General features: G+C 42.9%; 1 protein-coding gene across 1 annotated transcript; it reads right to left on the minus strand.

The window, feature by feature from the left end:
- Positions 1-41: 41 nt before the first annotated feature.
- Positions 42-5,689, minus strand: FGF21 (fibroblast growth factor 21). Its single transcript, XM_034423243.2, has 3 exons — positions 5,123-5,689; positions 4,585-4,688; positions 42-1,069 (listed from the first exon to the last, which is right to left on the minus strand). The coding sequence occupies exons 1-3, from the start codon at positions 5,364-5,366 to the stop codon at positions 770-772; spliced, it is 648 nt and encodes a 215-aa protein (XP_034279134.1). The 5' UTR covers positions 5,367-5,689; the 3' UTR covers positions 42-769.
- Positions 5,690-25,501: the final 19,812 nt, after the last annotated feature.

Raw genomic sequence — 25,501 nt, forward strand, 5'->3', positions numbered from 1 at the left:
AAGTGGTACGATGGCTTACATAGGCACAATACAACCTTTTTTTAAAAAAAGGCAAATAAAAATGGGGCTCAAAGGGGATTTTGGCCTCTTTTGATTAAACCTCATTGCAGGGGAGTCTGTTGGGGTCAAAAAAGTCAAGATGGCGGATGGAAGCCCTGCCTTGTTTTTACATGCAGCCCCCAACCTCTTTGCAACCATTGCTATGGCTCATGAATTGATTTTTGCAGAAACAGTACTCAAAAAAATACAGAAAGGGGAGGTAAATACATATCAGGCATAAAATCATGATCATATGTGCAATTCAGATTTAAAATTCAGTTGGCTGGCCCTCGCCAGAAAGGGAAATAAATATGCAGGCTGAAAATATACACACATAAACGGTTGCATATAAATAACAATATATAAATATCTGTGCACAAAAGATTTTCACATTATGCCTTCCCTTTCTGCTTCCTTATCGATCTAGCTTACTTCAATAAATAAACCTCATATAATATATAAGTTACTTAAATAGTTGGATAAATAGAAATAAAACCTTGGATTTTTTTTTTTTTAAAGCCAGCAAGATTAACAATGGGAAACTGAAAATTTGAAGTGATTCAGACAGAACAGGAATTCTGTGTCTGTTTTGGAATTTGGGAATCCCACAAGGCTTCAGTCAATTACATCCATCCCTCTTATCATTCTGCTCCTTTGCCCTGATTTGTCTTCCTCATATTTACTCTTCATATTAATGCAATAAAATAGAGGTGGCAGAGCTTGTCCTGCTCTATCTGAAGGCAAAACTTGGGCTTCTCAAGTCCTGATTTTGACCCATTATGTTGAAGGGATCAGCTGACTCAATGTCATGTACCTGTTGAACATATTCGTAGTCCACGATCATGGGTTCAAGGGGAACCTTGTTTACTAAAGGTAGGAACTGGGAGAAAGGGGGCAGCTGACGGCTTTGGGCCAAATTCTCCATCAAGCTGAGGCTAACAGGAAGATTGTAGGCCTCTGAATAGTACACGTTATAGCCATCTCGAAGAACCATCTCGCGGAAGTTACAGGCCTCTTCTGAGTACAACAGCTGCAAAGGGAAGAGATTATTAAGTCTTCAAGAATGCAGAGCCTTTACAGACAGCCAAGAATAAAGAAGCAAAAACAACTGAATTTCATTTCATTTACCTTCGATGAGGCTAGGCTTAAAGTGAGTTTATTGTTATCTTGCTCCTATAATTGCTTCCTACAGTACGTATTAAATTCTATTCTGTCACATTAAAAAATACAATCAAGCAGCAAATGTTAGGGGCCGTGGTGAAATTCAAATTTTTTTTCCAGTTCTGTGGGTGTGGCTTGGTGGGTGTGGCAGAAGAAGGATACTGCAAAATCTCCATTCCCACCCCACTCTGGGACCAGCCAGAGGTGGTATTTGCCGATTCTCCAAACTACTCAACATTTCCGCTACTGGTTCTCCAGAACCTGTCAGAACCTGCTGAATTTCAAATTTGACAGACTCTAAAAATGGGACTTTTGACCCTATTCCAATTCCACCTCTTCCGCAGTCACATGATTGCAATTGGGCATTTGGCAACTAGCCTGCATTTATGTATGGTGTTCGGCAAAAACTGGCCCACAGCAAACAGGGTTCGCTTAACAACTGCTGCAAAACAGGACATCAAATCAGGTCCAGTCACACAGTGACCTGCTTTAAGACTGTCATTATATACGATGGTAATTGCAGGCTCTATTACTGGTGTAACTCTAGGACATGGATGTCAAACTTGATCAGGTCATGTGACATATCACGACGTATTGTGATGTTTTTTGCCTTTGCAGAGCTGGGATGGTCGTGGCCTGCGCATGATGCATCTGGCCCCTGGGCCGCCAGTTTGATCCCTGCTCTAGGAGTACTTATTGCCAGGAGATTATACAACAATTATCTGTGCAAATTGAGCATAGAATCAACAGTGCAGGATCATACCAAGTTGGTATGCCTGAGGGAAAAATTTTATCCAATCTTCTGCCATCATCTCTGTTATATTATTTCTTGTAGCTTCAGTTACCCATGTACTTCCTACTGTTGCATTTTAAACTAAGGCAATAATTTCCTTAGGTAATCTTTTCCACTGTCAGACAATTCTTATCACCAAGAACTTTCTTGTAGCATCTAGTCAAATCTGGCTGTGCACAATTTTCGCCTACAGAATTAATTCAGAGAAATTGAAGGTCATATAATCCATAGGTATACGTAGTCCTCAATTTACAACCACTATTGAGCCCAAAATTTCTGTTGTTAAATGAGACATATTTTAAGTGAATTTTGCCCCATTTTACAAACTTTCTTGCCACAATTGTTACGTGCATCACTGCAGTTGATAAGTTAGTAACCCGGTTGTTAAGTGAATCTGGCTTCCCCATTGACTTTGCTTGTCAGAAGGTCGCAAAAATGGATCACATGACCTTGGGACATAGCAATGGTCATAAAGATGAACCAGTTGCCAAGCATCTGAATTTTGATCACAGGAACATGGGGATTCTCCAAAGGTAATAACTTTGAAAAACAGTCATAAGTCACATTTTTAAGTCCCGTTGTAACTATGAATGGTCATTAAACAAACTGCTGTAAGGACTACCTGTAATTCAGCCCTATATACATTGCTGTACCTAAACTAGGCATTCAAACTACACCAAAATATAAATTGATTTCAGCTAAAGAAATGCTATTTTCACTGCTCAGGGGTTAATAGTGAATATAGTGTTGTATGATCAACAAATGTGCAATTTCTCCACGCAGGCTCAGAATTTGGCTTGAACTCTGCAGTGTTAACATCTTTACCATTTGTTTATTTGCAACGTTTATATCCTGAGCATCTGCCAAAAGTTTCTATTTCTATGCACTACGGTCAACTTGTTGCAGCATACAAGTTCAAATTTCAGAAGTCAAAAAAGTCGGATTGCAATTTGCAACCTGCATTATTTATTCCCTTCGTTTTCATAGACACAACGATTCAAAATAAAAAATATTTGTTTTTAAATTGTTTTTCTCCCTTCACAAAGTATTTCTGTTTCACTGGCCCAGTAATTAAATGTTTAACTCAAAAACACACTCCCCTTGAAATGAGTGTTTTTACCTTGTTCTAGTAGCATGCTAGAATACCCATGACCTGTTGGGTCATTGTTTCAGAGATAAATCCTTTGGAGACGCCTCAATATCTTCAACAATGACAGACCTTCTAATAATATATTTGAAAAGTTCTTAAAAATCCAGGGTGATATTCAGTGTTGCATCTCCCTTCAAAGTAGCCCATGTCAACACAGGAAAAGTTTTATGATATTTTGCATGATGTCATAATATGCTTCATGATAATTTTTAGATCTTAAAATGGTTTTTTTTTTAAATTTCCAAATTTCAGTTTCACAGGAGTCACAAGTCCCAAATTTTGGACGCATTCTAGAAGTTAGCCCATTTGAGATATCTCAGTTGAAAAAGTTTTACTGTACGATGTATCATTTCACCCAGTGAAAGATTATAGAACACGAGTTTTATTCTATATAGATGCAGATAGTCCTTAACATACAACCATTCATTTAGTGACCATTCAAAATTACGACACTCAAAAGTGACTTACAACTATTCCTCGCACTTACGACCATCACCGCATTCCCATGATCATGAGATGTAAACAAATACCTTGCTTAACAACTGAAATTCTGATCTCTATTGTGGTTGTAATTCGAGGCACTACCTGTAATACACATGCCAGAGTATATGAAGGACCCCTTTTTCCTGATTATTATATAAGACATAGTATACTGTATGTCTTAGTTTTTATTTCTATTTAATTTCTTTTTTATATTGTATTTCAACTGTATTAATTACTTTTATGAATCACCATTCAGACTCACCGATTTTAGATAGGCAGCTATGCAAACTGAATGAATAAATGAATATAGGGGACTGCAAACATAAATGCTGCTATGACTTTAAAAAGAAGACAGACAGCTTCTTAATGGATGTCACTACATTTTAGTTTGTTCCTAAAAATGTAGGTTTTTTATTATGATTTCAGAATATATCCACTAGTGACTAAACTATTAAGTCCCCTCAGCATCAAGAAGATTAAAATGGTTCAGTCTGCAGGAACAGTTTGCTTTGATTTTAATAACGTACTATCACACATTATTTTTTGTATGTATGATTTTGTGGGTGAAAATTTAATTTGTGAATGAAAACAACTTGGCTATCTCTGGAAAACACCTGTGTCTTTAACTGGTGCTTGAATGTTCTGAATGGCAGACTTAAAACTGTTGCCATATAATGTGTGAGATGATCCGCAAAAATGCATATTTTAGAAATGGGTGAACTCATAATCAGACAGGTGGATCTTTCAATATATAGCTTTATTTTACTCCATTGATCCTTTGCTTTAAACCAGTGTTTCTTCTTTGGAAATTCCCAGATGTGTGGACTTCAACTCCCAGAATTCTCCAACCAGCATGCTGGCTGGAGAATTCTGGGAGGAAGCCCACACATCCAAAAGCTGCCGAGATTGAGAAACACTGCTCTCAACACAGAGACATAACTAAGATAATTATACTTACTGAGCCATATAGATGTCCTTCAGAATCCATGCAAAGAAATCTAGAGGTTTTCTTAGCCAATATACGAACGACCCCCAACTTTACTGCTTTGATTTCCATCAAACCTGCAGATTGGTGGGGAAAAGAATGAAAATTATTTGTGAAAAAGTAGAACTCTTTAGAATGGTTATAACTCTAAGAGCCATCAACCTCTTCAGATCCTCTTCAGTCTTAATTTGTAACATCTGTAGAGTATAGCATAATCTGTGGGAGGCCACCAGAACACCTTCTATGGTTCCTGTTTCTACTACCTGTTTTACTCTGAAAGTTTCGTGTGACCATCTGCAGCAGAGGACAAAGTTAACATTTGTTTTATAGATAACACATGTGTTAAGAAGCTACGTGTTCTGAAATGTCCTCTTCTGAAAAAAAACATATTTCATGATCTAGTACCAGATGCTTCTCCAAAGAACCCAGCTGACTGTGCCCCAATTCCACATATAACTCTGGAAAAACTCATTTGGAGGAATCCAGAGTGATTCATTTCCCAAATACTCACTGAAGAGGTTCTGGTATTTGGAGCCACGCACTGTGCCATCCGAGAAGATCTCCAGGTGGAGGTGGGTCCGTTCATTGGCTGTGTAGAGATGGCGAAGCCGGACTTGCCCATCAAACTGGTACAGAGGGTTGGAATTTGGCACTGGAGAGGCCACAGTCCTGGAGACCAATGCAGCCCAGAAAAGCAGATTAATGGGAAGCAGGAAATAACCGTTGCATTGGAGAAGAACTGAAATGGACAGCATGGCTCAAGGATGGCTGATCCAGGCAAAATGTAGTTCTGGGATGGCAAAGATAGTCTCGCCCTCAGAAGAAATTCAAGGAGGAATGCAAGGTTCGAAGTCTTAGCCTAGTTTCGCCAGTCACTGGATTCTATTGTTCTGAGGGAAGACTATAGAGATTCCTGCCCTTATTGGTCTCACCCAGGAATTATGTCCAGAATTCAAAAAGAAATGCAGTCCAGAACTTCTGTAGGTTGTTATTCTTGGGATGGGAGCTGGGGAGTCTAGTAAACTTCCAGTCACCCAATCAATGGGAATAGTCAGAATAAGGAGAGTGTCTTCCTTCTTGCTCTGTCTTGTGCCAAGTTTGTTCCAAATCAGCAAACTCACCAATATATATACAGACACGCTCTACAACAGAGGTAAACGACCTTCCCCTTGACTTTTGCCTTGCCTACAACTCTCCGCCCACTTCCATTTCCCCACACACTCACTAGGTTCCCCAAGGGTGAGTCAGGGGGGGCTCTTGCTCCTACTGCTCCTAACATGGGGTCACGAGGATGCCAAAGTCTAAATATTATCATTCTGCAGCTGCTTTCAAGCTACCGACAGGAAAGGATGATGTAACTTAGGGAATAGAAGAAAATAATGGTTAGAAGGAGGGGGAGAGAAGAAAGGGGAGGGAGATGATGGAAAAGCTATGATTGCTTCAGCATCCTGGAACCGCTCTCTGACTTATCCAACCTGTCCTGTGATTCTATTAATATGTGTGTCTCCTGACTATTTATGCTCTGGACTCAAGCAGTTATCAGCTGTAGGTGCAACCATACAGTCATGCTCTGTCTCTGTGTAACTCTCACTGCCCTTATCCTGCAGAAAGAGATCATGTGCTTCAGATGCCAAAGACCCCTGGTTCAGTTCCTGAACATCCAGAGGATCTGAGCAGAGCACAGATCCTGCTGCAAACTCTGGGAAGCAATAGCAGTAGCATTTAGCACTTAGACTTATATACCATTTCATAAGGCTTTACAACCCTCTCTAAGCAGTTTACAATGTCGGTATATTGCCTCCAACAATCTGGGTCTTCATTTTACTGACCTCGGAAGGATGAAAGTCTGAGTCAACCTTGAGCCAGTCAGGATCAAACTGCTGACAGTGGGCAGAGTCAGCCTGCAATATGGCATTGTAACCACTGTGCCACCACAGCTCCACCTGGAGAAGCCAGTTACTATAGATAGTGGTAGGTAGGTCAGAATCTACTGGTGGATCTCAAGTTGTTGATCATTTAGAGGCTCTGATCCTTAGATTGTGTCCCCACCTGAAGCTAACTTTGATACAGAGAGATCCTGAGAAATGAAAGAAAGAAGAAATAATGAAGTGGCTTCAGATATTCATCACAGCAGTTATAAGTAGAAATATTACATCATCCACTCTTCTTTCTATAACATATTCTACCTAATCATCCAAACCATAAATCACATTTTTCATTTTTATGGAAAAAGTCCATAACAGGCTTCCAGTCACCAATAAATGTAGGTCATGATTTTTCTCTAAACAAAGAAGTCAATTTATCCATTTCAGCAAAATCTATCAACTTCACCAATCATTCCTCCATAATGGGTGGTGTCAAATCTTGCCATCTTTGTGCATATAGTAATCTCTCCTCAGTAACCATACTGAAATAAATATTATTCCCTCTGTTTATTCTGAGATTTTGCTGGGCAATCTCAAAGTACAGAATACTATTTAGAGCCACTGTTAGCTGGATGGAAGTGTCTTCAGTGTAGCACAGAATATGACATAAACGGACCCACCATGGCAATTTGATTTTAAAACCTTAAATGGATCTGGGTATCTAGAGATTGCCTTTCCCCAACAGATTTTTCTCACCTCATCTGGACAGCTACCAAGCTCCTAAGAATTCCCATTATTCCTGCTCTATAATAGTATATAAACAGAGTAGAAAAAGAACTAAGCAATAGTCATAATGAAGGATCAATGCTTTTCTAAATTCCTTTAAAGTTTTTATCTGAAGAATCATCCTGGTTTGCTAGAGATTTAAAAAATGTATATGTACTCACACCTTAGTCAATTCCTATTTGGATTATTGCAATGTGCTTTATGTGGTCCTTAAAGACCACTCAGAAGCGCCAACTGGTCCAGAATGCAACAGCACACAGACAGCTATGGTTATACCATCCAATTACATCGATGTTGTGCAATCTGTACTGATTCCCAGTTTCCTTCTGGGTGCAATTCTGAGGAAGATGCTGGTTATCACTTTTAAAGCTCTACATAGCACAAGATCTGGTTATTTTATTTGTGGGACGGTCTTGCCATAAGAATATCCACCCATCCCACTAGATCTGATAAGGGAGTGTTAGAAATATATAGCACCACAGAACAAACAAAGAGTACAGTCACCATGTGCTTTACTGCTCAACTGTTTAAACTGTAACAGGAAACAGGAAACTCTACTCAGAACAAAAGGAACCCTAGATTATAACTATAGATGCACACTAAACATTGCCATCTATTGGCTGAATAATTCTGTTGTTGTTGCAATACAAAATACATTCTAACATATATGGAATGTATACAGTAGGCATGCTCTGGTCCCTTCCCTGAAATTCTGTAATCTGGTGGGACCACAGAAGCGGGCAATGGTGAAATCCAATTTTTTTTACTACTGGTTCTTTGGGTGTGGCTTGGTGGGTGTGGTGTAGCTTGGTGGGCATGGCTTGGTAGGCGTGGCAAGGGAAGGATACTGCAAAATCTCCATTCCCACCCAACTCCAGGGGAAGGATATTGCAAAATCTCCATTCCCACCCCACTCTGGGGCCAGCTAGAGGTGGTATTTGCTGGTTCTCCAAACTGCTCAAAATTTCTGCTACCAGAACCTGTCAGGACCTGCTGGATTTCACCCCTGGAAGCGAGCCTTTTCCATGGCTGCCTCTACCTTATGGAACACCCTCTCCCTGGTGATTTTGCAGGGTCCTACGTTTTAGGCCTGGCTTGAGGAGGAGATGAAGGCAACAACCCTCAAAATTGCAGGATTTTCCGAAACAATAATGGAAAATTAGTTATGTTCCTCATAATTGGCAATATAATCCTATCTGCAGACTATACTGTATTTTTAAAGATCTCTAGATGGTTAGCATCAGAAATGTATTCATCAGATAAAGAATATTTATTTTTATATGCGGAACACATGGCCTACTTACTCCATGCATTTTCTTCAAATTAAAAAACAGCTAACATTTCCTTAAGAAATACCACATAGCTACGGCAATGAGCATACGCAAGCTGTATGTAACAGAATATGGAATAGAAACAGAATAACAAAACCCTGGATTAATTCCATGGCTGTGATTGATATTTCCTAGGAACTAGCGAAGGGTTAGTTCTGTATACAACAAATGTTTCTGAATCTGTAAAAGGAAAAGTGTATATGTTTTTGTGTGTGTGATGCACAAAATAGAAAGGAGAAAATGCAATTCTTCCTAAAGTTTATTTATAATTCTCAGCTGCACATGAGGGGGAAAGATCAAGGAAATTAATCAGGAATGGCCCCTTCGGGAAAAAACTGTTTTGCTACTGGCATGAGGTCAGCAAATGTTGCTATCCTTATTTAGAGTGTAGAGGATATATTAAGGACAGGGTTTGGTGAATTTCCCTAGTTTTATTTTTCTCCCCTCCTATTGGCAGCCAGTGGGAAAGCATCAACCAATTACTGATGAGAGGTGGGGCCTGAGGAAGAAGCAGGTTTTTACAAATGGCTAGAGGAGTAGGCTTAGCCACCCATTAAAACTTGCTCCAGCTAGCTTGGAATATTGGTTAAGGTGCCAGGCTTGAAACTAGGAGAATGTGAGTTGGGTGATCAGCTGGGGGATCATAGGTCAGTCATTCTCTCTAAGCCCTAGGAAGAAGGCAAGGGCAAACTATTTACAAAATCTTGCCAAGAACAATGGAGAAACTTATTCAGAAAGCCACCAGAAGTCTACGTGGATGTGCCTACACACATACGTATAGTAGTATGGCATGAATATTTCATATAAATACTTCAAAGAGACCCCAACCATCAGCTGTTCCGGAATACAGGTAGTCCTTGACTGTGGATCACCATTGAGCTCAAAATTTCTGTTGCTAATTGAGACAGTTGTTAAGTGAGCTTTGCCTCATTTTATGACCTTTCTTGCCACAGTTGTTAAGCGAATCGCTGCAGTTGTTAAAACTAATAGCACAGTTGTTAAGTGAATCTGGCTTCCCCCGTTGACTTTGCTTGTCAGACGTTTGCAAAAGGGACACTGGGACCATCACAAATATGAGTCAGATGCTAAGCATCTGAATTTTGATCATGTGACCATGGGGATGCTGCAAGGGTCTTAAGTGTGAAAAAGGGTGTGAAGCAGTGGTGAAATCCAATTTATTTTACTACTGGTTCTGTGGGCGTGGCTTGGTGGGTATGGCAGGGGAAGGATACTGCAAAATCTCTATTCCCATCCCGCTCTGGGGCCAGCCAGAGGTGGCATTTGCCAGTTCTCTAAGCTACTCAAAATTTCCGCTACCAGTTCTCCAAACTGCTCAAAATTTCCGCTACCAGTTCTCTAGAACCTGTCAGAACCTGTTGGATTTCACCCCTGGTGTGAAGTCACTTTTTCCAGTGCCATTGTAACTTTGAATGGTCACTAAACAAACAGTTTGTAAGTCGAGGACTACCTGTAGTGCCTCAAAGCTCTCCCCTTAAAATAGACTTATTTCAAAACCCTTGTGTCAAACCAGAGCTGATTATGGGACTCCTTCTGGGCTACAGGAGTGCCGTTCCCATCATTTGGGGTGATGCATTTGGAGTGTTATATTTCCATTATTAAGTCACAATAAGTATGAGACAGATAGGAATGCTTTTCTTTCCCACAATGCTCAGAAAGTTGGAATTATACAAGATTGGAATTGATGCAATATTATCCAGGAATACCACTCCCAGCAGCCTAGATAGCTTTTTATAACGTTTCTAAGAAATAATTCTCATTAGGCATAAGATCTGCAGCCTTTAATTAATCTTTCTATAAGAATGATAGGGAAGTTGTGAAATAATTATACCTTTGGGATAATTCTCTTTCCTTGAGAAATGTTGCTATTTCATGGCAACTCAAAAGAAAAAAGAAAGGAAGGAAGCCAAACATTGAATATCAGTACAAAAATTTGCTGGCAGTGAGTTGCTTAGATTTTTCCCCAAAGACAAGTAATGTTAGCTTTGTCCTTTTTTTGCCTCCCCTATATTAAATTTCCATTGACCACTCTGCCCACATCCATGTATGGGTGGAGAATGTTTTGCATAGGGAAATATATAAAATATGTGGACAACCTATGGGCCAACAGCCACATACAACTCACCCTCAGAACTCTTTTTCTGCTGCCACAATCCTTTGGAGTGGACTGATCCAAAGACTTTCTTCTGACTCTTTTGATCCATTGCTCTTCTCATTCCCCCCTTCTGCCCCCCCTCCCCCATTTTGGAGAATAAGGGAGGTAGCTAAAGCTTTTACAGAAGCATCTGCGACTGCTGATGTTATCCATTCAATTGTATCCGACTGTTGATGGTTCTACGGACCAGGTCTTTCCATATCTTCCAATCTTGTTGTCAACTCGCAAAGCATCCCTGGCCTGCTCTCGAGTTGCCATAGGCCAGGGGGGATGGTAAACCGGCAAAAGGGCACAGCAGCCAAAGACAGATGTACATTCCACACTTATCTCTCTCAAGGTTGTATCCCAGGGCTACCTACAGCAGCCGAGGGGAGTGACCTCTACAACCCCGAAATTGCTCCATTGGCAAATGTGAGTGATGACACACCCTGGGGGGAGGGGGGAACAGGGTCATAATTGGAGCGTAAATTATGTAGGGTCAGAGCTGGCTTCACTTGGGAATGTGCCAACATGAAGCTCCTAATAAATAACTGGATTTCTTTTGAAGCTTGGCTCAAGACCCATGATTTAATCAGGACATCCGTCGGAACCCTGACCCTTGCACTGCTTCTTTGAGCTTTTCTATGTTGTGGCTGGTGTCAGCTTGGACGGCGTCCAATCACTGTGTTCCTTAATGGCCTAGTTTCCTTTTACCACCAACCTTCCAGAAGCACCTATTTGGTGCCATAAAACTCCTGCAAATCCAGGCTGTTGGGGTGATATTACAATGATACCAACTATATCTTCAGGGAGCCCCCATTTCTTGCACATAGGAGATGCAACTAAAAGTTTACCACTCTTACTTGTCCTCTAGATCAGTGTTAACCTTGGCAACCTTAAGATGTGTGGATTTCAAGTCCCAGAATTCCCCAGCCAATAAATTTGAGAAACTCTGCTTTACTGTAGATAAAGCTGGACTATGAAGTGCAATTGGTCAGCCTGGCCAATAGCGAGCGATGCAAATAATTTTAGTTATCCAATGTGTGAAGGACGCCAAGTACCCCCATCCCTTGTTTGAAAACTGCCAAATTTTTAAGACTGACATTAAACAATGGTAAATTGCTGCCTTCTTAAATATTCTGAAAGCTATGCTGCCTTTGACATCTAAGTAGGCTTCCTTTAGCAATATATACAGTAGTCCTAAACTTACAACCATTTATTTAGTGACCATTCAAAATTTCAACAAAATTACAACAAAATTACAACAAAAATGACTTATGACCCTTTTTCATACTTACAATTGTTGCAGCATCCCCCATGGTCACATGGTCAAAATTTGGATGTTTGGCAACTAGCTCATATTTATGACGGTTGAAGTGTCCTGGGGTCATGTGATCACCTTTTGTGACCTTCTGACAAGCAAAGTCAATGGGAAAGCTAGATTCACTTAACAACTATGTGACTAATTTAACAACTGCACTGATTCACTTAACAACTGAGGCAAGAAAGGCAGTAAAATGGGGCAAAACTCACTTAACAACTATCTCGCTTAGCAATGGAAATTTTGGGCTCAGTTATGGTCGTAAGCTGAGGACTATCTGTATTTGGAAAGGTAATTTTGAGCTTCCTCGTGGCATAGAAATGATATATTTCCCAGAGGGCAGAATTTGGAAATCTGAGATACACTTATCAAAGGATGTCATTGACCACAACAGGGAATGTAATGCTGTTAGTTAATGATAACTAACTTCCTTCACTTTCTTCCAGTCCTTGAGTCGTTACAGGAAACACACTCACATTGCTTAGTAGTTAGTCAGTTTCTGTTTCCCAGTTTGGGTAGTGATGGAGGTCTTGTTTCTTTCCCTTGTTTCTTTTTTTCTCTCTTGTGAAATTTTGCTGTACAGTACTGCAATTCAAAAGAAGCAAGGGAGGGAAAAAGGAAATGAGTAAGAAGACAGTAAAAAAAAAAAAGGATACTCAGGAGCTGACAAGGATGTGCAAGAAGTTGTGTTACTTCCAGATGACGAAGTAATTGCCTAATGATTCTATCTCCTCTATCGTTCACTGTCTCCCATCTGTGATTCTCCCTTGTCTTCTGACAATATCTTCCATTGTTTCATTTTCCAAAGATAATTTGTTAAGGAGTTTGGAGGGGCAGGGAGAATGAGAGAAGACGAGCTACATACTGTACAGTAATCCTTTTAACAAGCTGCCTTCTATATGGATCACTTGGTTGAAAAGAAGAATGAATGAAGAATGACATTTTCAGAATTAAATGCTCCCCTGTATGAAAAAATAGTGTTTGTGAGTATAAAATAGTGCTGACGTAAGCAATACAAGTAGTAGTCGACTTAACAACAGTTCATTTAATGACCGTTCAAAGTAACTACTACGGCACTGAAAAAAGTGACTGCTGACTGTTTTTCACATTTAAGATCCTTGCAGTTACGTGATCAAAATTCAGATGCTTGGCATCTGACTCACATTTATGACGGTTGCAGTGTCCTAGGGTCATGTGACGCCCTTTTGCAATCTTTCTGACAAGCAAAGTCAATGGGGAAGCCAGATTCACTTAACAACCTTGTTACTAGCTTAACAACTGCAGTGATTCACTTAACAACAGTGTCAAGAAAGATCATAAAAGGGGGCAAAACTGACTTAACAAATGTCTCACTTAACAACAGAAATCTTGGGCTCAATTGTGGTCATAAGGGCTACAGGGGCAATTTAAAGCAGCCTTGTATTTAACATGTCTCTTAATACTCAGGCGTTATCAAGATTTTGTGCAGGTAAATGCATGCAATTCCATACAAGCCAGAGATTAGGCTGGCAAAAGAAGGGAACTGGCTTCCACGCCAGGCAGAGAAGAATGAAAACTTGTCCTTTGCAATTAGCACATGAAGAAAAATCCAAAGCCAGCTTGGAACTGAACTGTTGGAACAGGTTCAGTTCCAAGCTGGGAGAAAGACACTGAAAACATGGAGGCTGACGGAAAAGAAAAGTTTATTGATGAAGTAGAACCACCATTCACATGTGATTCTGGGCAGCTGACCAAATGGTTGAATGAGTGGATGAAACCCACCTCTGGCCAACTCGCTGCGGTCAACTTGTGTGGCCAACTCGCCACAGGACAACTCGCCATGGGAGAAAAGTTACACTAATATAGAAGAAATGGTGGAATAAAATCATTAAAGAAAAGACACAAAGGAAGGACAGAATGAAATGTGAATGACAAAAAAATAAATCAATTATTTAATTATTTAAAATAATTAAATGGAATTATTGAATTGTCCCACAGTGAGTTGCCCCATGGAGAGTTGGCCACCGCGAGTTGTCCCATGTCAAGTTGTCCATAGTGAATTGACTAGGGTAAGTTGGCTATGGCAAGTTAGTCACGACAAGTTGGCCATGGTGAGTTGTCTCATTCAGCAGAGGTGAATTGTAAAATGAAAATGAAGAAATGTATTTCTCTGTTGGCCTAAGAACCAGAAGAAAGGTGATTGGGCAGATTTTTCCAGGACCCCAATTGCATAAATCAGGTGCCCCCGCAGGAAAGACTCTGTCCAAAAGATTATCTTAGTTCATCTAAGTTAAATAATTGTACATGTGCCTACTGCTTCTTTAAGAGCCCGTTTGGTGTAGAGGTTAAGGCACAAGTCTAGAAACCAGGCGACCGTGAGTTCTAGCCCTGCTTTGGGCACAAAACCAACTGCGTGACTTGGGACCACTCATTTTCTCTCAGTCCTAGGAAGAAGACAAACTGCTTCTGAAAAACCTTGCCAAGAAAATACAGTTGTCAGGAGTCAACACTGACTGGAAGGAATACCCTCCCTCCCCAAAAACCCCTTTGCCCACCTGATTTGCACAGACAAATCATGAGACTGATAAGATTTTAAACAATTGCAGCCCCCTGTAAGTGGCTCTTGACTCTCCTGGAGCTTCCAATCCATCAACCGAACATCCAAGTTCTAAGTTTAGAGAGACAATAGAGAAACACCTGACCTGATTCTAATTTAATCCTGCTTACTCCTTCAGACTAAATTGAGAAACCTCTGTGAGTTCTCTCCTGTTTATTTTACGTTCCCCTTAACCAATAGACCATGCTTCCTTCAGGCCAGAGGGCTGCTTTATTTCAAAATGAACGGATGTGACTCTTAAGGAAGTAACTGATCTCAACCTCATGGCATCCCAGTGACTTCAGCAGTGTACCAACCACGTCATGTCAAGAATTGTGTTATATTTGTACCCAAACAATGCACTTGAAATTAATGGGCTATGCCAGTAATAATTTTACAGGCCAGGAACGTTTGCAGCTTCTGTCAGATGAGTTTAGAGAAAGTGAAGTGTGCAACTAGTTACCTCTAGGAAACGCCTGTGGTCTAAACATGCTTGGAAATGTATGAATTGGAAGGACATCATGAGATGGAAACTGTTTCCTTTCTGGGAAGTGCAATCGCTAATCCAGGAAAGGTGGTGTCTGGTTCCCAGGCCAAGGGAAAGGCAAAATTTAGAGAGTAAATTGTGGCTAAGGATGTGAGCTGTCATCCAGTCCTTAGCCTCAGTGCTTTCTTTTCCAAATGGCTTCAGCTACAATATTTGGGCTGCAAAGATAGGGATGATTAAATTGGCAACGAAAGGAAGAATATTCTATAGCTATCCAATAGTTAGACATTTTTGCAACTCAGATATGGCAGGCAAGAAGCACAGCAGCTCAACAGTTAAAGATAGCAAAAGCACTTAGACATACTCTCAGCTCTCTCGCTTCACACCCGAGGTCGGTAATAAGCCACGCTGCAGTCAAGGCTCGTTAAAGCAGGAAACGGTTTATTCAACGCCCAGAGGTGCTGCAAACGCTTGCTGAGTTCAGGTAAAGATACACAAGAACGCCCCGATATAGATGCTCATGTAACACCTCGTTTATAACCTGCATAAACATGGCCGGGGCGCCTTGCAACCCAAAAGGCATGACACGAAACTTGTAGCTCCCTAATGGGCAGTTGAAAGTTGTTTTCCATTCATCTCCTGCCCTTATTCTTATTCTGTAGTAAGCTTCTCGTAAATCCAGTTTCGTGAACACCTTCCCAGTCGCCAGCGTGGCTAGTAAGTCCTTCAGCAACGGCAAAGGGTAAAGGTGTTCGACACAAACAGCATTCAAGCCCCTGAAGTCAACACAGAGACGGAGACCACCATCTTTCTTTTCGCGGAATAGAACCGGGGCTGCCATACGCGCCTGACTGGGTTGGATAAACCCCCTAGCTAGGTTCTTATCAATGTAGCGCCGCAGCTCTTCTAACTCTGGTTTTGTCATGGCGTACATACGCGGTTTAGGAAACTTCGCTCCCGGTATCAGTTCTATTGCACAGTCTGTCACTCTGTGAGGTGGTAACGTCTCACACTCACGTTCGTCAAACACAGCTGCTAAATCCTTATATACTTCCGGATATGCTGACCCAGCGTGTCCCACTCCATGACACTGCTGGATCTGTGGTTGGGGTTCAGGAATTGGGTCTGGCCCTAAACAAATCTGTAGCTTCCGGTAACCTCCCTCCCACCATATAGTGGGACGCCACTTATCCAACCATGCTAGGCCCAGGATAAGCGACTCGACCATCCGGTCTACTACAATAAACCGGATCTGCTCTGTGTGTTCCCCGATCTCCAAGTAGACGGGCTCTGTAACGTAAGAGGCCGGTGAACCCCCTAACAATGACCCATCCATCTGTTCAAAACAAATAGGGGTTTTTAGTTTCACCCGTTGTAGCCCCAAGATATCCACAACTGTACTCCGGATAAGACAACGAGTACACCCTGAATCTATGAGCGCTCCCTGTGGAACCCCCTTTAGAGTGTGTATATTGCGCAGCACTACTGGTATCACAAACGGGCGTATAGGACCGCTCACCATAGGGTCCTCTGGTCCACTGTCATCGCTGCCATCCGTTAACGCTGGCAAAACTCCTTCCCCCGAAGGGCTCTGCACACCGGTTAGTGTGGATCGGGAACAGCTAGTGGGCATCGGCGTGGACATGGCTGTTCGCTCTGATGTCGACCGTGCCCTCTCCCGCACCTTGGCTCCGGACGGTGGGGTGCGTGCCGGTGTAGCTTGCAAGGGGGCAGCCCAGTGTCCTAGTTGGTTGCACCGGAAGCAACGGAAAGCCCCTTGTCCTCCGCCTGCTGTTGGTCTGCTGGGTGCGGGGCTTACCCCATACTCCTTCGGTTTCATTCCGGTTGACACAAAACGTTGGGGTTGGCCCACGTGCCCTCGAAACTCCCGTAGTCCAACCTCTAGCTCCACTGCTGCCTTAAACCATTCGGACAGTTTTGGTGGTAGCCCACGGTATACGCATGCTTGTTTCACCTCCCTGTCCAGGCCAGATCGAAACTGGTGTACTAGTAACCGTTCTGGCCACGACCTAAGTCTTCCCGCCAGTGTCCGGAAGTCCTTCACGTATTCTTTGGCCGGCCGGCCTCTCTGTCTCAGCGCCAGCAATTCCCCCTCGGTGACTTGGACTCTGGCGCTATCTTCGAAGCGTCCCCGCAGCCCCTCCAAAAACAGCCCCACGTCGGCCAGTTCCCTAGCATGCTCGCTATGTAAGTCCGCAACCCAATTAGCAGCCTCCCCCTGGAGAACTGCGGTTATGGCCATGACTACAGCCCACTGTGAGGGATACAGATGGCCATAGAGATCCGTGTGACTGAGCACTTGGCTTAGGAAGATAGATACCCGATCAGGGCTCCCGTCAAAAGAGGCCTGTATAGGGGGAGGACCCCATACAGCGGGAGGTTGCTGTGGCCACATTCCAGGTGGCAACACCATGGGGGGGGATGGCCGCCGGTTCCACCGCCCTGTGCAAGGGCCCCTCACCGAGGCTGTCCTGGCCGCCCCCCAACACCAATCTGGTCCATCCCCCTCCTTGCCACCCTCGGCTGCCATTCTTGGTCAGTGTCGCGGGGCGGCTCGCCTACTGAAGAAACCCTGGGTCGAGACTGTCCCATTGGTTGGCCCCTGCTGCCTTCCCTTCTTTCTACCCGCAACTTTGGGCTTGCTAAATGGAAGCGGGACTCTCGACCACCTCCTCCTCTTTGCCACGAGTCAGTAGCCTCCGTTCCCATCCAGGGTTGCCAGGACGCTGCATCTCTAAAACTCCCTTCCCCGAACTTTTCCCTTAAGACATCCAGGGTGGATGCTCCAAGGCCAGTGGACTGGCTCCAATCGCATTCATCGTCGTCTAGCCACTTCCTCTCCCTCCAGCCATGGAAGGAAGACTCCCCCGAGTAACCCCCAGGGGTTGGGGCTTTATAGGTGCCGGAGCCCACGAGAGCGGAGCTCTGCCACCACTCCCCTGCTGAGCTCTTCATCCGCTGCGTTTCGGTCGAGTCCTGGGTCTCAACGGCACCTTCTGCATGGTGAGGCTTCTTCTCCTTAGCTCTAACCACTGGAGGGTCTTTGGGGCTCGGTTCCTCCGCTTGCAACACGGTGTTGTCTTCCTCCGGTCCCTCGGGAGTCGCCGCCCCAGCCTCCGCTCCCTCCGCCATCCCTTCACTCTCGGCGGTACTCACGGTGAAAAGGGAAAACGCCGACTTTCTCTCAGCTCTCTCGCTTCACACCCGAGGTCGGTAATAAGCCACGCTGCAGTCAAGGCTCGTTAAAGCAGGAAACGGTTTATTCAACGTCCAGAGGTGCTGCAAACGCTTGCTGAGTTCAGGTAAAGATAATACAAAGTCGGCATTGGGCGTCGCCGCCACTCAGCACAAGTTAAATAAGCGCGCCCATTAGCCGTATTTCCGGGCTTCTCCCTGCCGGCGCATCCCAGTACTCAGGAACGGCAACGCGCAGCAGCTGCTCACCATCCTATCACGGCCGCATTGTGACCGTCCGTCTACTTCTTCTCACACCCGCCTTCACCAGATCGTGCTCAGAACTTACATCCCGGTTCTCACCCCCACCACCCCCCTTCTCGGTGCTTCCGCTTCTGCAGGAGAGATCCCATCGTCAGATTGTCGAGCGTGGGGTCTCGACACATACAGTATATACCGCTTTACAGTGCTTTACAGCCCTCTCTAAGCAGTTTACAGAGTCAGCATATTGCCCCCAGCAATTGGGGTCCTCATTTTACCCACCTCAGAAGGATGGAAGACCGAGTCAATGTTGAGCCTGGTGAGATTTTAACTGCCAAATTGCAGGCAGCCGGCAGGCAGCAGAAGTAGCCTGCAGTAGTGCACTCTAACCACTGTGCCACCTAGAAAGTTGACAGCTCAGGTTCAAGGCCCAGGTGCTGTGCGACGGGTTGAGCTCCCATTACTTGCTCCAGCTTCTGCCCACCTAGCAGTTTGAAGGCATGCAAAGTGATAAATAGGTATCACTTTGGTGGGAAGATAACATGTTCCCTGTGCTTTGGTGTATAGTCATGCTGGCCATATGACCATGGAAATTTCTTTGGACCATACTGGCTTCTTCGGCCAAGAAATGGAGATGAGCACTGCCTGCTAGACTTGGACATCACTGGACAATGGAAACCTTTTCTTTTATCTTTATATAGCAGGCCTGATCACTATTTCGAAACATTGATTCATCCATTGATTGATTAATTCATTCATTCATACGTCAAGCTTCTGCCCCACCATAATCAAATAAATCTTAACAGCATACATAGAATATAAGAGAAATGAAAACATCCACAATCTGATTAAAGCCCATCATAATCACAGTTGGAACTACAGCATGAACCCCAAACCTGGATCATCAAAAACAACATCAAGGATAACAAATAAAAAGTATAGGTTTTTTTATTTTTATTGTATCCTTATTACAGTATGTTTTAGATTTATCACCCATGTAAACCCTGTATTAACATAGTAATAAAGAAGTAAATGTTCTATTCTGTGACTTATTCTGCTAGCTGTTAATATATTATTGTATTTATTTGTTTTTACTTATTTTACTTTATTTGTATGTATTTGTCTTAAATTTGTGCTGGCCATTGACCAAATAAATATTATTGGGTGATAAAAAGTAGGAAAAGAAAAAATAGAAGACAGTGTCATATATAAATTTAAGAGAATACCCTATAAAATAGTTGTTCGTTTCTCCTTAAAAAATCAGCAAGAGGACAAAGTTAGCCTAGTTTACATCGGGAGGCAGTTCCCAAACACCAGCACAGATACAGTATGTGGTACTGTAAGTAGCTTTTCCATGGATGTTCTAATAAGTGATACTGATGACAGCCCTGTAGTTATCTGGGTACCAAGTCATAAAGGGCTTTATAGGTTGAAGCCAGCACCATAAATTGCACCCAGAAATCAATTGGCAACCAGTTCAGGCTCTGAAAAATCAAGGTTATAGGCATAGGTATATGTAAATAAGTAAGTGATTGTATTCTGGACTAGCTGCAATTTCCAGCTAGCCTTTAATGGCAGGTCCAAGTAAAGAGGATTTCAGTAGTCTAACTGGATTGTATTAAGGGCCTGAGTTTTTGTAGTCCATTCTTCCTGCCAAGTAAGCCCATATACTGATGCACCAGCCAAAATTGGTCAGAAATTCCTCCACCACCTCTTCTTCAAACAGGAGATGTGAGCCCAAGAAAGCCCTGCAAATTTGCCTGCCCAACAAGGGAAAAACACTGATGGTAACAGAGATCCAAAATACATCAGAAACTCCATCTTACTTGGACTCAACTTCAGCCTGTTTTCCCCCATCCTTACAACCTCCAGGCACTGGGAAAAGATTTTGGCAGCATCTCCCTTATGACCAGGGGTAATGATGTACAATGGAGTATCATCAGTGTATTGATGATACTGTACCCCAAAGTGTTGAATAATCTCACCCAGCAGCTTTATATGGATGTTAAAAAAAATAAAAGAAAGGAAAGTCACCCCATATATCCAAGGTCATTAGGCTGATCTCTGCACTCACCCCACTACTGAAACCATCCCCCAAGGAAGAAGCAGAACCAATGAGCATCAGTGCCTCTAAACCCTCACTCCTGCAGGCAGTCCACCAAGATACTAATATGTTGTATGCTGCATTAGATGCAGAGGTGGGTTTCAGCAGGTTCTGACCAGTTCTGGAGAACCAGTAGCAGAAATTTTGAGTAATTCAGAGAACTGGTAGTAAAAATTCTGACTGGCCCCGCCCCCATCTATTCTCTGCCTCCCAAGTCCCAGCTGATCGGGAGGAAATGGGGATTTTGCAGTAACCTTCCCCTGGATTGGGGAGGGAATGGAGATTTTACAGTATCCTTCCCCTGCTATGCCCACCAAGCCACACCCACCAAGCCATGCCACGCCCACCATGCCACACCCACAGAATTGGTAGTAAAAAAATTTTAAACTCACCACTGATTAGATGCCATGCAAAAGGTGCATCAAAATAGTTTAATATAAATTCCTATCTGCTAAAAAGATTCTCTGAGATTAGGGACAGACAATCTTATGCGATTTACTGTGTGCTTTTGTGTGTGTTTTAACCATTACTGCGAGCCATATTCAAAACAATGGTCTTGGAGATGATGGGGGGAGGGAGACATTATTAAAACTAAGAAACAAGGATGGATTTGAACATCTGTTCTGCTCAGAAATTAGTTTTCAGAACCTGAAGTGACCTCAAGCCACCCACACAAAATTCCACTCCTGGTTTTCCGACTCAGAAGGAAACAATCGGATTTATTTGGAAGACATGAACTTTCGTTTTTTGCTTTTAATGTAGAAAGGGCCAAAATCTCCCTCTCTTGCCAACTGATAAAAATATACAGTAAACTACTGGTTGAAACAACTCCTTTTATATTCTAGTGCCGCACCTCTTCCTTCTGCTTGTATAAATGGGGCCTAATAATTTCCTTTTATGAAGAAGAGTTTAACGGTTTAATAATCCCTAATAGAAGAGAATAGTTGTATCTCAAAGTTGAACTGTGGGGTCCTTGATGCTTTCTGAGCTTGGTTGTTTTCTTGCAGACGTTTCATTACTGAATTAACTAACATCATCACTGCTAGAAGGGAATGGGGCCTTGTTCTCATTTTATATAATAGTAATTTTTATACACTTGCTCTGTCAGTGTTGGTAGGAGTCATCTTGGTGAGTCTTTGATTTGTTGTTTACTGTTTGATTGTCTGGGTTGATAGTGTGGGTCTAATGTGTGGTCTTCCGGGTGCGATTCAAGGTGTTGGTTACCACCTTTAAAGCGCTCCATGGCATAGGACCCGGGTACCTTCGAGACCGACTTCTGCCACCAATAGCCTCCCACCGACCAGTCCGCTCCCACAGAGAGGGTCTCCTCAGGGTGCCATCGGCCAAGTTATGTCGGCTGGCGACACCCAGGGGGAGGGCCTTCTCTGTGGGAGCCCCAGCCCTGTGGAATGAACTGCCCCCGGAAATACGTAAGATATCCGACCTCCGGGTGTTTCGCTGCGCACTGAAGACCCTGTTGTTCTGCCAAGCCGGGCTATCAACACAATAGTTTTAAATTGGGGTATTTTAAATTTCTGGGGTTTTAATTGAGCCAAATTTATTTAATCATTTTAAATTTTAAATTGCTGTTTTGTCTTGTGTTTTTAAATAGGCTGTACACCGCCCTGAGTCCTTCGGGAGAAGGGCGGTATAGAAATAAAATTATTATTATTATTATTATTATTATTGTTGTTGTTGTTGTTGTTGTTGTTAATATTAATATTATTAATATTATTCTTAGTGTTAATATCTGCTTATCTGGGTAGTGATTGCTGGTGGAGAAGTGTTTTGAATATTTTGGTTTTGTTTTTAACTTTTGATTGTCACTTTGAAATAGTATATAGATGTCGTTTATCTCTATGTGCCTGTTGATGGCTGATTTGTCTGATGCCAAGCTTCCAGGGATTTTCTAGCATTTTCAGATTTAGTTATATCTAGGATGCTTCATTTCCAGTTGAAACTATGTGAGGTCTTCCCATGTGTTGTGCAACTAAGGAGTTTCCATCATGTCTTCTGACTGCTAGTTGGTATTCATGGATGCACTCTGCTAGCCTACTACCTGCTTTTCTTGCATAGCGGTTGTTATAGTCCTTATGTTACAGGTTGTAGATCAGTGGTCCTCAACCTTTCCCACTCCACAGACTGGCAGCAGTGCTGGTGGCAGCAGTGGTGGCAGAGGGAAGGGATGGCTTCCACAAATGGAGCTTTGTATGCTCATTCACTGCTCGTAGGGCCCGGTTCCCAACAGGCCGCGGACCGGAGATCAAGGACACTGTTGTAGATGACTCATATTTTTTCTTTAAGCTCTTTAATTCTGCTGGGGGATCTTTTCTCTTTCAAGATCTGTTTTTGGCCCATAGTCTAATTAGTCAAAGATGGGCAAGGCCAAGCCTCTATGGGGAGGGACATTAATAAGGCAAGATGATGTCTGCAATCCATGTGATTGAAAGTGCATCTTTTTAATGTTTATTGCTTCAATCATATAGCCGTATATATCATCTTGACTTTTTTTACCTGTCTTGCAGATGCCTTTGGATGTTAAAGCCAAAATTGATACAGATAGATTTTCAAGTGTTCAGCACCTCTTTCTTTCTTTCTTTCTTTCTTTCTTTCTTTCTTTCTTTCTTTCTTTCTTTGTTTCTTTCTTTCTTTCTTTCTTTCTTTCTTTCTTTCTTTCTTTCTTTCTTTCTTTCTTTCTTTCTTTCCGGAATAGAGCTGGAAGGGACTTTAGAGATCTTCTAGTCCAACCCCCTGCTCAAGCAAGAAACCCTATACCCGTAATGGCGAACCTATGGCACGCGTGCCATAGGTGGCATGCAGAGCCATATTAGTGGGCACGCCAGCTCAGCTCTGGGGCACATGCGCGCGCCAGCCAGCTATTTTCGGGCCTTCTGGGCCCACCAGAAGTAGGGAAACAGGCTGTTTCCTGCCTCTGGAAGGCCTGGGGGTGGGATGGGGAAGGCCCGTTTTTCTTTCTTACCTGGCTCCAGATCCTCTCTATGTATCTGGGAAGGGCAAAAACAGCCTTTCCCACTCCCTTGAGGCCCTACGGAGGCTGAAAGGGCCCATTTCCCGACTCCCGGTGGGACAGGAAGTGACGTTTTTTCCTATCCCCAGCCTCCAGAGACTCCTAGAGAGGCTCCTAGAGACTCCTAGAGAGGTTCTGGAGGCTGGGGACAGCAAAAAATGTCACTTCCTGTCCCACCGAGAGTTGGGAAATGGGCCCTTTCAGCCTCTGTAGGGCCTCCAAGGGAGTGGGAAAGGCTGTTTTCGCCCTTCCCAGATACACAGAGAGGATCTGGAACCAGGTAAGAAAGAAAAACGGGCCTACCAGGCCATAATGTGCCAGGAGCGGGGGGAGGGGGTTGCGCACGCATGCGCATGGGCACGTGCGTGCGCGACTCTCCCCCGCCCCCCCTCTCCTGGCACGTGATGGCAAAAAGGTTAGCCATCACTGCCCTATACCATTTCAGACAAGTGACTGTCCAGTCCCTTCTTAAAAACCTCCAGTGATGAAGCACCTACAACTTCTGAAGGCAAGCTCTTCCTCTGGCTAATTGTTCTCACTGTTAGGAAGTTTCTCCTTAATTCTAGGTTGCTTCTCTCCTTGATTAGTTTCCAACCATTGTTTCTTGTCTTTCCTTCTGGTGCTTTGGAGAATAGCTTGACCCACTCTTGTTTGTGACAGCCCTTCAAATACTGGAATACTGCTATCACGTCCCCCCCTGAAAGGCCTTCTTTTCTCTAGATTAGCCAAACCCAAACTCTGCAACCGTTCTTCTATGTTTTAGTATCCAGGCCAGTAATCATCTTAGGTGCTCTTCTCTGCACTTTTTCCAGGTTCAACTTCTTTTTTGTAATTCATTCATTCTTTCTTTCTTTCTTTCTTTCTTTCTTTCTTTCTTTCTTTCTTTTCTTTTCTTTTCTTTTCTTTTTTCTTTTTTCTTTTTTCTTTTTTTCTTTTTCTTTCTTTCTTCCTTCCTTGTTTTCTTTCTCTCTCCCTCCCTCCCTCTCTCTTTCTCTCTCTTTCACTTTATTACTTTCTTTTCTCTCCAACCAACATACATGGACAAATAGCTTTTGCCAGTAATTTGCTAGTTTATTGAATCTAGGCCACAGGTCACATGGAAACTAGGCTAAAGGAAGCAGATGGCCCACTCTTGGTCTGAAGCAAAAGGACTCTTAAAAAGTCCTCATTAAGAATCTGAGCAGTCTGCAAACAGATGTTCTGTTTTCTTCTCACTTCAATCAAAGCCAGTGTAATTTTTTTTTTCTTCATTGTTTTTTTTTTAACACTGAAGTTCAAAGTCTGGTAAACAAAAGCATATGGAAATATTGAAATAACATTTTGGGTTATATTTTAATCCCACTTTGGGGGTTGGTTTGGGCTGATAAAGAAGGCAGATAGGAAAGGAAGGATTCAGAAAGGAAGAAGACTGCATCAGACAGCAGCTTTCTTAGATTTTAAGGATCCTCTTCTGACACACTGTTTGTTCTCAATCAGCCTTCCTCTGTTTCAACATTAGTTCCCTTCTCTTCTCCCACACTGTTATTTCAGTGTTTGGATGAACGAGTAACTTCCATTTTCTTCTGCAACATCACCCAGCTGCCAAATGTTTGCACCCTGAAGTCTTAAATGCAGCAAGAGACACCCACTTCCACATCCAAATAGTTATGAGAAATACAAACAGAAAACTTGGCTGTTATGGATTGAGGTGACCAGAGGGAACATCTTCATCGTGTTTGGTACATGTGAAAGTGGGATGCAAAAGATTCATCAGAGTGCTGGAGACTACGTGAGAGCCAGAAAGCT

Source organism: Pantherophis guttatus, chromosome 4 (assembly GCF_059756535.1).
Source record: "Pantherophis guttatus breed Tessera chromosome 4, ASM5975653v1, whole genome shotgun sequence".
Lineage (NCBI taxonomy): Eukaryota > Metazoa > Chordata > Lepidosauria > Squamata > Colubridae > Pantherophis > Pantherophis guttatus.